This window comes from Stegostoma tigrinum, chromosome 27 (assembly GCF_030684315.1).
Source record: "Stegostoma tigrinum isolate sSteTig4 chromosome 27, sSteTig4.hap1, whole genome shotgun sequence".
In the NCBI taxonomy this organism is placed as follows: domain Eukaryota; kingdom Metazoa; phylum Chordata; class Chondrichthyes; order Orectolobiformes; family Stegostomatidae; genus Stegostoma; species Stegostoma tigrinum.
This window is the reverse complement of record NC_081380.1, coordinates 13,897,682-13,912,540: the sequence shown is the minus strand read 5'-3', so window position 1 is coordinate 13,912,540 and position 14,859 is coordinate 13,897,682. Positions and strand designations below refer to the sequence as shown.

At 42.3% G+C, this 14,859-nt stretch overlaps 1 protein-coding gene and 1 long non-coding RNA gene across 3 annotated transcripts in view; one reads left to right on the top strand and one right to left on the bottom strand.

Annotated features, from left to right (window-relative positions):
- Nucleotides 1-6,692, bottom strand: part of LOC125464479 (uncharacterized) — a 56,058-nt gene extending 49,366 nt beyond the window's left edge. For both annotated transcript variants that reach the window (XR_007250020.1, XR_007250019.1), the window contains exons 1-3: nucleotides 6,447-6,692; nucleotides 3,709-3,871; nucleotides 2,587-2,689 (exon numbers count right to left, since the gene is read on the bottom strand). This is a non-coding gene — a long non-coding RNA (uncharacterized LOC125464479). The remainder of the gene's footprint in view (nucleotides 1-2,586; nucleotides 2,690-3,708; nucleotides 3,872-6,446) is intronic.
- vps37d (VPS37D subunit of ESCRT-I) overlaps nucleotides 6,559-14,859 on the top strand; it is a 43,967-nt gene continuing 35,666 nt past the window's right edge. Inside the window, exon 1 of the mRNA XM_048556831.2 lies at nucleotides 6,559-6,965. Within this exon, the coding sequence (XP_048412788.1) occupies nucleotides 6,867-6,965 (99 nt within the window). The 5' untranslated portion in view covers nucleotides 6,559-6,866. The remainder of the gene's footprint in view (nucleotides 6,966-14,859) is intronic.

The window sequence follows — 14,859 nt, the reverse complement described above, 5'->3', positions numbered from 1 at the left end:
AAGAAAGATATGCTGATGGAGGCAGTCCAGACAGGGTTCTCTGAGTTGATGTCGGATGTGGAGGCATTTTCTTACAAATGATGGTGCTGTGGTGACACAAGGAGAGGAAGAGACCGGGCTTGTACTAATTAGGGCTTAGAGGAATGAGAGGTGACATGAATGAAACAGTTAAGGTTTTTAGGGATCTTGACAAGGTAGATGTTCCTCTTGTGAGACAGACTAGGACCGGAGGGCATAACCTCAGAAAGAGGGGTCACCTACTTAAGACGGATAAGGAGGAGGATTTCTTTCCCTCGTAGAGATTAGTGCATTTTTGAAATTATTTAAAACAGATGCCTGTAGAGACTGGGTCATTGAGTACGTTCAAGGGTGAGATAGATTTTTAATCTGTAAAGGAATCAAGGATTATGGGCATAAGGCAGAAGAGTGGAATTGAGAATTATTAGATTATTTTTATTAGAATTACATGATTGGGCTGAATGGTGGAGCAGAATTGATGAGCCAAATAGCCCATTTTTACTCATATATCTTATCATCTCAGTCTGAGATTATCCACTTTGGATAAGAGGAACAGGGTGTTGAAAGACTAGGGAATGTTGATATCTAAGGGGGATTGGCTTTTCTTGGATAATGAAGATTAACATACAAGCAGAACAAGCTGTTAGGAGCTTTATCGCAAGGTAATTTGAGTGCAAGAGTAATGATGTCTTGTTTCAATTGTATACAACCTTGGTGAGAACACAACTGTATGCAGCTTTGACCTAATGAAGGCTATACATGCCAATGAGGAAACACAGCAGTGTCACCAAAATGATTCCTGAAATGATGGAGCTGTGCTGTAAGGACCCTGGGCATGAATTTTCTGGAATTTAGAAGAATGAAAAACAACCTCATAGAAACTTACTAAATTCTTAAAGGGATACACAGTGAATGTATAACAATTGTTTTCTCTAACTGTGGGAATGCAATCTCAGAATCAGTGGCAATCCATTTACGACTGAGATGAGGAGGAATTACTTCACACAATTTTTGGAAAGCTCAATCATTGAGTATATTCAAGGTAGTGATCAATACATTTTTAGATACTAAGGTCATCAAGACATATGGGAGGAGCTTTAGAAAATAATATTGAGATGGATGTTCAGCGATGGTCTGTAATAGTAGAGCAGTATTGAGGGGCTGAATGGCCAACTCGTACTCCTATGTTGTATACAGACATATATCTGCATACCTACACAGATGTAAATGTTTATAAATAAAATACACATGAACATACCATAGATCTGCATACACACAAACGTAAACAGATAAAGTGAATGGTTCCACTTCAAAAATTAAATCATTGAATGTGAATTGCATTCAGACATCTCAGATGTGGTTAATGTTTTGGGTCCGGCGACCTTTCCTCAGAACTGATGGTGGCTGGGAAAACGTCAGTTTATATGCAGAAAATAGCGAGGTGGGTGGGGTAAGGAGTAAACGACAGGATAGAGCCCAAAGAGAGAGAAAGACAGTTGGACAGACAAAGGGGTTACTAACGACCAGTCTTGTCGGTGGGGGGGGGTGAATAGTTGTTAATGGGGACTGTTAGTGACGAAAAACAGGGGGTGTGTAGTGGCTGGCTCTGTGGTAACAAGGTCTGGTGTGTGGGGCCTTGTTACCACAGAGCCTGCCACTACACACCCGCTTTTGTTCATCACTAACAGTGCCCATTAACAACTACTCACCCTCCCAGCCCGACTGTTAGCAACTCCTTTGTCTGTCCAACTGTCTTTCTATCTCTTGGGGCTCTATCCTATTGTTTACTCCTTGCCCCACCCACCTGCCTATTTTCTGCATACAAACTGATGTTTTCCCAGCCACCATTAGCTCTGCGAAGGGTCATCGGACCCACTGCCAGACCTGCTGAGCTTTCCCAGCAACTTTGTTTTTGTTCCTGATTTACAGCATCCGCAGTTCTTTTGGTTTTCATCTCAGATGTGGTTTTGTATGTATTTTTAATCAAACCTGTTCAGAAATGTGATGACACATTTCTGGCGCAGGTAGAACTCCTGGCCTAGAGTTACGGGCATTATTCCATTATTATAGTCTTTTCTGTTTTGCACTCAACTGAGTACTGAACAGTTTTATAGAGAGTAATGGTGCCCTCTAATGTCTGATTGCAAGAATGACATAACGCTTTGAACATTTGAGTCTCCACCCGGAAAGAATTCTCAGCTGTATTTTAGCAGCAGCCAAATGCAGATCATTCTTTGGTGATAGAACTGTGTATTTTCATGACGTTGTAACAAATAGATAATTAAAGTTTCATTCCATTGATTGGTTTATTTCCTCGAACGGTTGTTTGAAAGAAAAAACTCCATTATACGGGGCAAGACAGCTGCTGAGAGTATCGAACCTATCAGAGAGGCTAAAACCCTGATGAGGATCAATAGTAGGTACGTTTGGGCAGATCTTTTGTGGAACTTCATAATTTCTGCTTTTGAACTGTCTGGAAAAAGCCTCATCAATTGCAACTACCATGAAATGAAACACATTGAAACTTATATTGCAATAAAGAGCACTAAAAAGCAACGAACTGCCCACCTCTTGTTTCAATGGCTTTGACAATGGGAGAACAAAACTTCTTCTTCAGGACGGATTATCAATTGTATACCAACAACCAGCCGTCCAGCAACCAAATCCACACCTGGAAAGAATTAACGTTATAAGCTTGTCTATTTGTTACAAAAAGGCATTAACTTCAAAAAAGCCAGCAGGGTAGAACATTACATTGAATTCAATTAATAAATCTGTAACAAAAATCTAGGCTAATGGAGGCCATAAAATGATCATTGATTGTTGTAAAAGCCCAAATGGTTCATTACTGTCCTGTCAGGGAAATATTACTAGCTGTACCTGGCCTGGTCTACATGTGACTCCTCTGGGGACCTGGGTTTGAATCCCGCCACAACAGATGGTGACATTTGAATTCAATTAAAAAAACCTGCAATTAAGAATCTAATGATGACCATGAATCCATTGTCAATTGTTGGAAAAACAATCTGGTTCACTCATGTCATTTAGGGAAGGGAACTACCACCTTACCCGGTCTGACCTACATGTGACTGTAGACCCACAGCAATGTGGTTGACTTTTAATTGCTCTCTGGGCAATTAGGGATGGGCAATTAATGCTGCCTGGCCAGCGATGCCGTTATCGTGTGAATGAATAAAGAAAAAAACGACAGAAGAACGTACCTGTCTTCATCCTCACCTACCAACCTGTCGCTGATGCATTTATCCATAACTACTGGTGACAGTAACATTGTACAGTCCTTGTGAAAACAATGTCCCCCCTTCACATTGAAGATACCCTCCGAAACATTTTGTGGCATTACAACCATCCAGGTGTGATGTGTCAAAATGTTAAAGCACTGGGTAAGGAGGGTGAGCCAGCTCCTCTTCCCTAGTGTATAGCTTTCTCCCAGACCCATATGAACATAAGTTTTAAAAGGAACCAATTTAATCAATTTTTCTTGAATTAATGAAAGGAGTGAGTTTATCCATTACTAAATGCAAAAGAATTAGAAATGTAACACACATACTCACAAATTAGAAACAAGAGGCAAGTCCAAAAGGACAAAAGTAAGCAAAAAAGTGATATACTAATCTAATTGGTTGTGAAGAGCAGATAGTTGAAACGTTGCAGGCATTGAAACAAGTTTACCTGTAGTGCTGATATTGGTGGCTTTGTGATCCTCAGATTTGCTGATTTGTTGTGATTCGATTAAATTTTGAGCATGATTGAATTTTAGCACTCATGGTGACGGAGAGTCCTGTTTCCGCCTTTAAGTTGTTTGCCACACTCGGAGTGAGTGGAGATCTTTTACCTGCAATACGGGATTGACAATTGGTTTTCCTTCGACTGTGACCTTCACGAAGAGTATTCCTTAAGTTTCATTGCAGAATGGTTACAACACAGGAAGATCATTTAGCCCTCCATGTCTATGGTACTCCCTCCAAAATCAAATCAACTACGTCTGATCAGCCCTCTGCATTCTGTTTGTAATTCTGCTTTAATTGTGTCAAAACAATAATTTGCATTCCACCATCATTTGGGATTAACTACACCAAGCATGGCCTGCATGAATGAAATAAAATGACCTGATAATTAACATATTTAAATAGAAGTAAACTGAATTTGAGTCCTGAGGATTTCAAGTGATGAGCTGTGATTTTGAGTGATGGTAGCATGTTCTATTGCAGATTGTCTGTGGCAAAGATTATTGATACACTTTCTTGGAAACAAGTGGTCTTTGTTTGGGTGGATGACAACCTTGTGTTTTGTCATTGCTGGAGGGCGCTAGGTCTGTCAATTCCCATTAGTCCAGTCCATATTTAAGAGAACATGGTCAGTCTATTTTTACTCCCTTTTGCCCTGGAATGCTTTGCCCTTCAGGTGTTGATCCAATTTTCTTTTGAAAAATATAACTGAATTTGTCTCTGCTTGCTGCTGTTTTCCAGATCCTAGTCATATGTAACAATATTTTTCCGCACTTCTGTTGTTTCTTGGCTATTTACCGTAAACTGATGTCTTCTAGAACTCAACATCTCCACCAATGTGAACAGTTTGTCCCTCTCTGCTCTATCTCAATACTCATGACTTTGAACACCTTTGTCAGAACTCCTAACAACATTCGCGTCTTGAACAGGAATAAGCCTAGCTTCTCTAATATATCCACATATTTGAAGTCTTTCACCCCGGAACCATTCATGACAATCTTTTCTGCCCTCTATCTAATGCTACCTAAAGTTTGGTGCCCAGAATTGGACAGAATATTATAGTTGAGACTGAACCAGAAGTTGAGACAGGTTCATTATATCTTCCTTGCTTTTGTTCTCTACATCCCTGTTTATAAGATCCAGGATTCCTTTAGAACTGCTTTCTCAACCTGCCTGCCACCTTCAATGACTTGTGTGTACGGACCCCTCTTTCTCTGTTATTGCACCTCTTTATAAATACAGGCTTTATTTGAAATTGTCTTGTTCTTTCCTTTTTCCTACCAAAATGTATCACTTCATACTTCTCAATATTGAACTTAATCTGACCATTCTGTCAGCTTGCTTCTGCCCATTTGCATTTAATAAGATTCTTCTTATAGCTCACAATATGTTCACATTTTGTGTCATCTGCAAGCTTTGAAATTATGCCCTGTACACTCACTGTAGTCATGGAATATAAATTAAGAAAAACAGTGGTTCTGGCATAGACTGGGGAAGCCCACTTCTTTCAGTCTGATAAATTTCACTACCATAATAATAAAACAAAATACTGCCGGTGCTGGAAACCGAAACAGAAATTGCTGGAGAAATTCAGCACATCTGGTATCATCTGTGGAGACAAAGCAGAATGAATACTTTGGGTCTAGTGACACTTCTTCTGACTGATGGTAACTAAATACTGGAGGCAGGGGGGGATATAGGGTAAAGAGTATGAGTTAGGTGCATTAGGAATGGTCTCCATTATCACCTTCTCTTTCTTCCTTACCATCATCCATTCCTTTCTGTGTCTTTTTTCTTATGGGCTCCCTCTGAGAATATTCTCTTTCCTGTACACCACCTCCAAACCTGTCCTCAGTATATATACCACAATTCCCTAGCTACCCTCTGTTGTAAAGAAGCATCGCTGGACACAGAATGTTAACTCTGTTTCTCTCTCCATGGATGCTGCCAGGCTTGCTGAGTTTCTCTAGCAATTTCTGCTTATGTTTCATTGCTATTCTCCGCTTCCTGATCCGGGGCCAACATCACATTTCATGTTGCCCCTGTTTGATTTGCATTTTTCTCATGGACCTGTTGAGGGATGTTATTACACAGCTCTGGAGTAGGTGAGACCTGAACCCAGGCCCTCCTGGTACAGAAGTAGAGACACTACCACTGCACCACAACAGGCCTCCACAATTGTGTGTTTTTTTTTATCCCATGAGCTGGCAAGCGAATTACGTGGTTATCATTAACACAGCAGGCCAAGCAGCATCTTAGGAGCACCATCAGAGATAATGGGAACTGCAGATGCTGGAGAATCCAAGATAACAAAGTGTGGAGCTGGATGAACACAGCAGGCCAAGCAGCATCTCAGGAGCACAAAAGCTGATGTTTCGGGCCTAGACCCTCCTTCATTGTGCTCCTGAGATGCTGCTTGGCCTGCTGTGTTCATCCAGCTCCACACTTTGTTATCTCGGATTCTCCAGCATCTGCAGTTCCCATTATCGCTGGTATCATTAACACACTTCTGTTTGCCCGAGTTCGGTGAGCTCAGTTTGGCTGCCAGACTTACTGAAACAATCGTTATACTTTAAATCTAGTGATTAGAAGTTTTTTTTGAAGAAAAGCCTTCCCTTGTAAATTGTTCCTTTAATTAGAAACAAGGCCGATTTGCTGGCGGTTAAAAAAAGGAGCTCTTACTTCAAAAGTCAGCGACGATATGTAACGTGCTTCGGGGCAGCCCGCAAAAGGCGCTATACAAATGCAAGTCTTCCTTTTTTCACTTTTCTTCGTGTGATCCCTCCAGCCCGCCTCAGCGAGGCTGGAGATGTGATTCTGCCGCTCCGTGCATGACAAAGGCAGTACAAATTGTTATCGTTGTTGGCCGATCAGTGGCGTTTCTGTGCCTTTCTGACCTATTCCTTATCGCTTGCATGTCTCAATGGCTTGGTTGTAGCCCCGCCTGGCGGCTGTTTTGGAGCCCTCAGACCCGCCCCTGCTTGCACACACACTCCGTCCCGGTTCGCTGGTTGATACCGTGCCTCGCATGGTCCGGCTCCGCTAGCGCCCGCGGTCCCTCTCCGCCTTCCCGGGAGAGGGGGCTGGAGCAGCGGTGGCATCATGTCCCGGGACCGCTTCGGCGTCCTCAGTACCCGGCAGCTGAGGGATGTGTTGGAGGACGAAGAGAAGTTGTGCAGGATGGTGCAGCTGAGCCCGCAGGTAGGACACACACACACACACACACACACACACACGGCCACCAGCACCAGGCACATTGTCTCGAATCGCTGGAGGAACCCCAGCCAACAGCGTTAATTTCACGCTGAAATTGAAGCCCCCGCCAGTGCACAGGGTCGCTGTGAAATTAAACAAGCAGGCACTTGCAAATCCAGGGACACGAAATTGACCACCCGGCGACCTTCGCCCCGCTCTAGTGACTGGGGATTCCTGAAAATCTGTGATAAAGAGGGATGCTGGAGGTATCTCCAGTGAAGCCGGGACAGTGCAGACGGGGTTGGGGACTGGATAGGATCAGCCGTTGTTTGGAACAATAGAAGAGGGCAGTGCTCTCGTCATTCATGTGCCGACCACGACCCCTAATCCCATTACTGTCACCATTGAACCCTGCGGAGGTGAAGGGAGGACAAGATCAGTGTATGCCCCGTTCTGAACCCACCGAATTCCTCACTACACCTGTCGAATAAGCTAGTCCTCAGACCCAATCCAGGACGCCAGCCAACGACATAAACCACTGTTTAGGGCTTTGTAGTTTAAAATGGCCAGGCACAATATTAACTTGTTAACTTCAAAGTTGTTTCAGTAATCGCTGTCAGGAGCAACAAAGGGGATGTTAAAGATCTCCGAAGCACCTTGCCCATGAGGATTTCCTATGTCTGCATTTAGAATGGGGCTTCCCATCTAAACTGGCCGTGCTGTAATTACACCCTGCTGTCAGTTGAGGTGCTGTAGTGACCGCATGACCGTAAAACGGAGGAGCAGAAGTAGGCCATTCAGCCCATCGAGTCTGGTCAGCCATTCAATGAAATCAGTCGTGGTTGATCTGATAATCCTCAACTCCACTTTCCTGCGTAATCCCCGTTATTCCTCATTGATTAAAAATCATCTCAGTTTTGAATATACTTAATGACCCAACCTCAACAGACCCCTCTTTGTGTAAGGAATTGCACAGATTAGCTACCGTTTGAGAGAAGGAAGACCTCTTCGTCTTAAATGCGCGATCCTTATTCTGACATTAGACCCTCTGGCCCTAGAAACCCCGTAAGGGTAAACATGCTGTCTTTGTCAACCCCATCAGGCCCCATGAGAATCACAGTGTTTCCATAAGGTTACTACCATTCTTCTAAATTCCAATGAATACAAACTCAACATACTCAAACTCTCCTCCTAAGAAAATCCCTCCATACAGAGAGTTGATCTAGTGAGCATTCTGTAGGCTGCTTCCGATGACCATACACCTTTCTTTAAATAAGGCGACCTCAACATCCAGGTATGGTCTGACTAGTGCCTTGCATAATTTAGCAGGACCTCCCTATTTTTATAGTCCTTTTCCTTCACCTCTAATAAAGGCCAACAGTCCATTTGCCTTCCCCATTACCTGCTGAACTTGGATGCTAGTTATTTTTGTGACTCAAAAGCTGCCTTAGCTTGGTGCTGAGCTGCCACACAGTCTGAGAGAGATAAAATATTCTGGAACAAAATTCAAAACAAAATCAGACACTTCTGTCGTTCCTACCACTAGTTAGCCTCAGGAGATCACAAGCAGCCAAAATTAACTATCTATAAAGCTTTATCACAAGTGGTGGAGATTTTTTTTATGCACACCTCCAGAAGATTGTGCCATTAGAAGTTAGATGTTTGGCGCATATATTCAGAGTTGATGAGTCCAGTAGTTTTTTTTCATCATTCTTTCGTATGTTCAACACCTAGTAAAAAGGAGGAGGCTATACAAGCAGTTATGTGCCAACCATGTTTCATACCAATGTCACAGAACATCCACTCACTTATATAATTTTAAGAGTCAATCCAGCCTTAAAGTAATGAGGAATAAAGTAAAATTAATTAACGGAAAACATTGCTGAAAGATATTTTAGCTGAGGAATGTTCAAAATGTTTAAAACTGAGATCGAGTCCGTAGAATGGACATACACCAAAGAAAAATAGATACGAATGAAACATGTGTCCAAATTTGTCAAACAGGAAAATCACAACTCAAAGATTCTTATTAACAGAGACCAACTGAGATTTTCCAGTCAATCTCCAAGTCTCCACAGACAGAAAGGGCCAGTTTGGCTGCTTGAAGATGACTCCTGCCATCAGACTAAGGGGGCCAGCATGCCAAGCAGCTTCAATGCTGCCCCGTGCTGCCAACCCGAACACTGGCTGTTGCTTGGCTGCCCTATAAATCTTCCCAGAGGGGTGACTGTCTACAAAACCCATTACTTTCTTGATAAGGTTGGAAAGAGATGTCTCCCTTACTTAAGTCTATCACAGTCTGCTGTAACATTCCTGATTGGCCTTCTCTGATTGTTCCTCTAACTTTGACAGTACAACCCTATCCTCATTTGGACTATCCTTTGACCCAGAGACAACTGAGAACATAACTGTTTCTCACGCAGTGTGTGCTTCTGTCCTAATTCAGATGGCCGAGTTCCAAAGCCATGGAAAAAAATCCTGTCTTTGATACAATGAAGGAGTCTTTGGGCACTGTGAGCGGAGGGGAGCAAATGAATGGACATAATTGTGATGCCTCATGGTCACATAGGCTGCTGGCACCCGCTGTCTATGTCCGTTTATTGGAGGCTATCAGTACTCATGCAACCAATCATGAGTCTTTAGGTTAGAATTTCCTTCATAATCTTAACCTAAATTGAATAAGAGAATGGTAAGAAAATGGTTTGTTATAGCCTATTACTGTCACCTATGCTGTCCTAAAGGGGTGGCATTCCTGCTGCATGGGCAAGTGATCCTATTGTCCTCCTGTTTGCTCTCTTACCAAAGCTCCCAGATCTACCTGGTGCAAGGTGTTGAGACACCCTTGCTCACCATCATAATTTTTTAAAAATTCATTTGTTGAGGTTAAGGTCCTTTTCATACAAATAGGCATCAGTACTTACCACCAAAGACCTCATCTAAGCTATAATAAAATTTATGCCTTTGGTGGTCTTTGGACTGTATGTACAGAAGCAAAGTTTCTTTAATGCTGCAATCCTTCATGTTTTCTCTCACTTAACATCAGAAACCACACCATGTCGACATGTAGCACTAAGGGTGAAATTCCTTGCAATATCTTAACACAAAGTAAAATGTTTCCCTCCCTCCAAGTTTATACTTGCCTTGAGTTCATGTTTTGGAGATGTAAGGTTAGCTCTTTCCTGTTTGTGTGTAATGAGCCATTAGAAGTGCTGCATTCATGTCAACAATTAATGGATTGATTTTTCTGGTAGACAATAACCAGTGATTAATAATTAACTGGAATAATTAATCATGATAAATCTGTGGCTTTAGTACACACACAGGGCTGAATAAACATATCTGTGTTATAAACAGGGCAAGTTTTGGATCTGAGAAAGAACAGCAAGCCCATCAAGCGCATCTCTTCTCAGTAGATCTACCCTGCTCATGAACCTCAATGTTAAGCGCTCTGCCCACCTATCTGATATAATCAATTCTGCTCATCAACCATCTTTCATTAACTCTGCCCACTTAGCATTAGTCCTACTCATCCATCACCATCTTGGCTCAATTATAATCAGCTCTTCTTATTTAGCATCCACCATCAACCGTGCTCATTTACTATCTATCCCACTCATCTTTCGTCAACTCTGCTCATCTATCGCCTATCATCAGCTCTGCTTATTTATCATCTATTATCAAACCTGTTTATCTATGATCAGTTCTGCTCATCTGTCATGAAGCCATGTCATCTCTTATTCTGACCAAATTCCTCAATGCATGCATAATCATTCCTACTCATTCATCATCAACCCTCCCGTTTAGCATCGATCCTACACATCTATCATCAACCCTCCCTTTTATCATTGCTCTTACACATCTGTCATCAACCCTGCCATTTATCATCGATCCTACACATCCATCATCAATCCTGCCCATTTATCATCAACTCTGGTCAACTATCATCAACCCTTTCATATATCATCAACTCTTTTCAACTATCATAAAACCTAGTCATCTTTCATTCTCACCAAATTCCTCAATCCATGTATTAGCCTCTGTAGCTACCTTATACATTCTGCTTCAATGGGTTTTCCAATTTATTGGCTATGTAATCAGGGAGCCATTTCAGTTCAATTCTACCTGACTTTCTGCTTTTACCTATCTTGTCTATTTTTATCTATTGTTCCTTGTGGTTTGATCAATTTCACTCTCTTGTATGAAATCATAACTGAGTTTGTCTTTATTTTTTACATGATATCATACATCACCCACTGATAAAATCAACAAATCTAGCAGCAGCCACTGAAGTCAATGAATCCCACAGCAACAACTGAAATCAGTGAATCGAGCAAAAGCCACAGAAACTAGTGAATCCAGCAAAACCATTAAACTTAACATAGCTAACAAAGGTGTGGAGCTGGATGAACACAGCAGGCCAAGCAGCATCTTAGGAGCACAAGAAGATGCTGCTTGGCCTGCTGTGTTCATCCAGCTCCACACTTTGTTGTCTTGGATCCTCCGGTATCTGCAGTTCCCATTATCTCTGATCGAAACTCAACATAGCAGGGTCTTTCTTTTTTCTGGAAGGTTGAAGTAAATTAGTCTCATCCTCTTTGAAATGAGAGAAAACACTACAAATTGAATTGAGTCCTAGGACTGAGTTGGCATGGGCTGGCCAGTAATCCTAATGAAGGGTTTCTGCCCGAAATGTTGACTTCCCTGCTCCTTGGTTGCTGACTGACCTGCTGTAATTTTCCATCTCCACATTTATTGACTCTAGCTTCCAGCATCTGCGGTCCTTTCTGTTTCCAGTAACCCAAGCATTTGGAATACAAGTTAGAAATTAAAATGGATGAAAGCTGTTTCTGGTGCATTTCTTCTCAGTGTTTCCGTGTCCCTGTCAGAAGTCAACCAACAGTTTGGTCATTTTCTGAAGCATGAATTTTGAAGGTACATTCCTGAGAAGCTCCAGTTGGAAATTTGCAATGAACGATAGTTGTTATTGTGTCAATGATGAAAGAGGAAAGAAGGTGGGAGTATCTTCATACACTCTGAAAGTCCTTCCAAGGAGTGGGCAGATATGCTAGGCTTTCCAATACAGCATTTATATTTTCCCTTGTTAAACAGAAATAGCAGCATACAAGATTCCTAGGTGATTTGATAGGATATATGCGGAACGGTTGTTTCCCTTTCTGGGAGAGTATTGGACAGAGGTAAAGATGAATTTCTCATCTCATATATTGTGAGCCTGTGCAATTCTTTACCATAGAGGGCCGTTATGACTGCATCATTGGGAGAAATATTTACAGGCTACAAACTACAAGACTGGTATGAAATTTTTAAAAATCAAGTAAAGAACCAAGTTATTAAAACAGAGATGCCAGGCCAGACGATGTGCTGTAACTGCATGATGTGAACTGGTGGAACCCATTGTGATTCATAGCAACTGCTTCGGTGATGCTGCTTGAGGAAATCTGGCTCAGAATTGATGAGCTGGAGTCTGAGCTTCAAACACTACAACATGTCATTGGAGGGGAGACTTAACTGGACTCTGTGTTTCAGGAGTCAGTCATTCTCCTTAGATTAACTATCTCGAACTCAGTCAGTGTTCAGGGACAGAGGGTGTGATTACGAGTGAGGCAGGGAGAGAGAACCAGGAGAGAATGCTGAAGGAGCCTCCGCACTTGAGCTTGTCTAACAAGATTGAGATTCTTACTCCCTGCGTGGATGAGTGTGAAGGATATACGGAGGATGAGCAAAACATGTACCACCATAGCATGGTGGTACATGGAGCCTTTCAAGGGAGGGGTGAAAAGAGAAATATAGCTATGGTTATGGATAATACAGTCAGCGGAACAGATGCTGTTCTCTTTGGACAGGGTCAAGAGTCCTGAAGTCTGAGTTGTCTGCCTGGTGCCCAGATTCAGGATATTTCATCTGGGCTGCAGGGGAACTAGGAGTGGGAGGGAAAAGATCCATTTGTCATGGTCCACGTAGATACCAACAATATAGGTAAAAAGAAGAAAGAGGCTCTGCTAAGGGAATGTGGGCGATGAGGGACTATATTAAAAAGCAGAACCAAAATGGTCATAATCTCTTGGTTATTACCTGAGCCACAAGCAATTGGCACAAGGTCAACAAGATTAAAGAGGTAAATGTATGGCACAAAGATTGGTGTGGGAGAAATGGGGTCAAGTTCATGAGACATTGGTACTAGCACTAGGGAAGGAGGGAGCTGTTCCAATGGGACATGCTCCACCTGAATCAGGCTGGGACCAGGGTTCTGGCAATGCACAGAACTAGGCCTGTGGATAGAGTTTTAAACTAAATAGTTGAGGGGAGTTCAGTTGCATGGAAAATTAAGGAAAAAGTTAAAGGAAGGGACAGCTCAGCCGAGGTTATTAAAATATCCAAGACAAGTAATGGGATAGTGAGTAAGGAAAGGGTCAGCAATCTTACTTCAGGCACACCAGTCAAGAGGACTACTCGGAGAAGGGGAGTAGTCAATCCAGGCCTGAAGGCGTGGTACTTAAATGCGTGCAGTGCAGATTGAAATTAAAGATACAATGTCGTGGATATCAGAGACCTGGCTGCAAGGGGACCAAGGTTGGGAACTAAGTGTCAACGGGTACATGACCCATCAAAAGGACATGCAGATGGGTAGAGGAGATGGAGTTGTTGTATCAGTAAGTAATAAAATTACTTTGATAACAGGAAGTGGTGTAGCGTGGGAAAGTATAGAGTTTGTGTGGTTGGAGTTATGAAACAGTAAAAGGAAAAAGACCCTGATGGGAATTTTGTACAGGCTTCCTAGCAGTAGTCAGGATATGTGCAAGAAAATAAATCAGAAGAGAGAAAAGGCATGTGAGAAAGGTACTAATACAATAATCAGGGGACTTTGAATATGCAGGTGGACAGGAAAAATCAGGTTGGTAGCGGAAAAGGAATTGTGAATGTCTACAAGATTTGGTTTTGTGGTAGCTTGTAGAGCTCACTAGTGAACAGGCAGTTCTGGATTTGGTGATACTTAATGAGGCTGACTTGATTAGGGAGCTTAAGGTGAAAGAACCCCAAGGGGCCAGTGACCTTATTATAACAGAATTCACCATATAATTTGAGAGGGAGAAGCTTCAATCATATGTAAGTATTACAATTAAGGAAGGTAACGAAAGAGACATGTGGGAGGAGCTAGCCAGAGTTGATTAGAAGGGGAACATAGCACAGAAGGCAGTGGCACAGCAAAGACAGGTGCTTTGGGGGTAATTTGGGAGGCACAGTAGAAATTCATCCCAAGGAAGAAGAAACATGTTAAAGGATGAGGCAACCACAGCTGACAATGGAAGCCAAGGACAGCAGAAAAGAATGAGAAAAAAGAAAAAGCGTACAATGTGATGAAGATTAGTGGGAAGCCAGTGGTTTGGGAAACCAATAAAAATCAACAGGGGAAAGAAGAAAAAGCAATAAGAGGGGAGAAGCTGAAATATAAGACTAAGCTAGCTAGTAATATAAAAGAAGATTGCAAGAATATTTTTTAGCTATCTGAAATGTAAGAGACAGGCAAGAGTGGACATTGGACTGCTGGATAATGAGACTAGAGAAGAAATAATGGGGGACAAAGAAATGTCGGAGGAACTGAATGGGTACTTTGCATCAGTTTTCACAGTGGAATACACCAGCAACGTACTAGAAGTTCAAGAGAGTCGGGGGCAGAGGAGAATATAGTAACCATCACTAAGGAGAAGATGCTGAGAAGGCTGAAAAGTTTGAAGGTGAATAAATAATCCAGACCAGATGGACTGCAGCCAGCATTCTGAAGGAGATGGCTGTGGAGATTGTGGAGGCATTGGTGGTGATCTTTCAGGAATCCCTGGAGTTATGGAGTGTCCTGGAGGACTGGAAAATGGCTAATGGAACACCC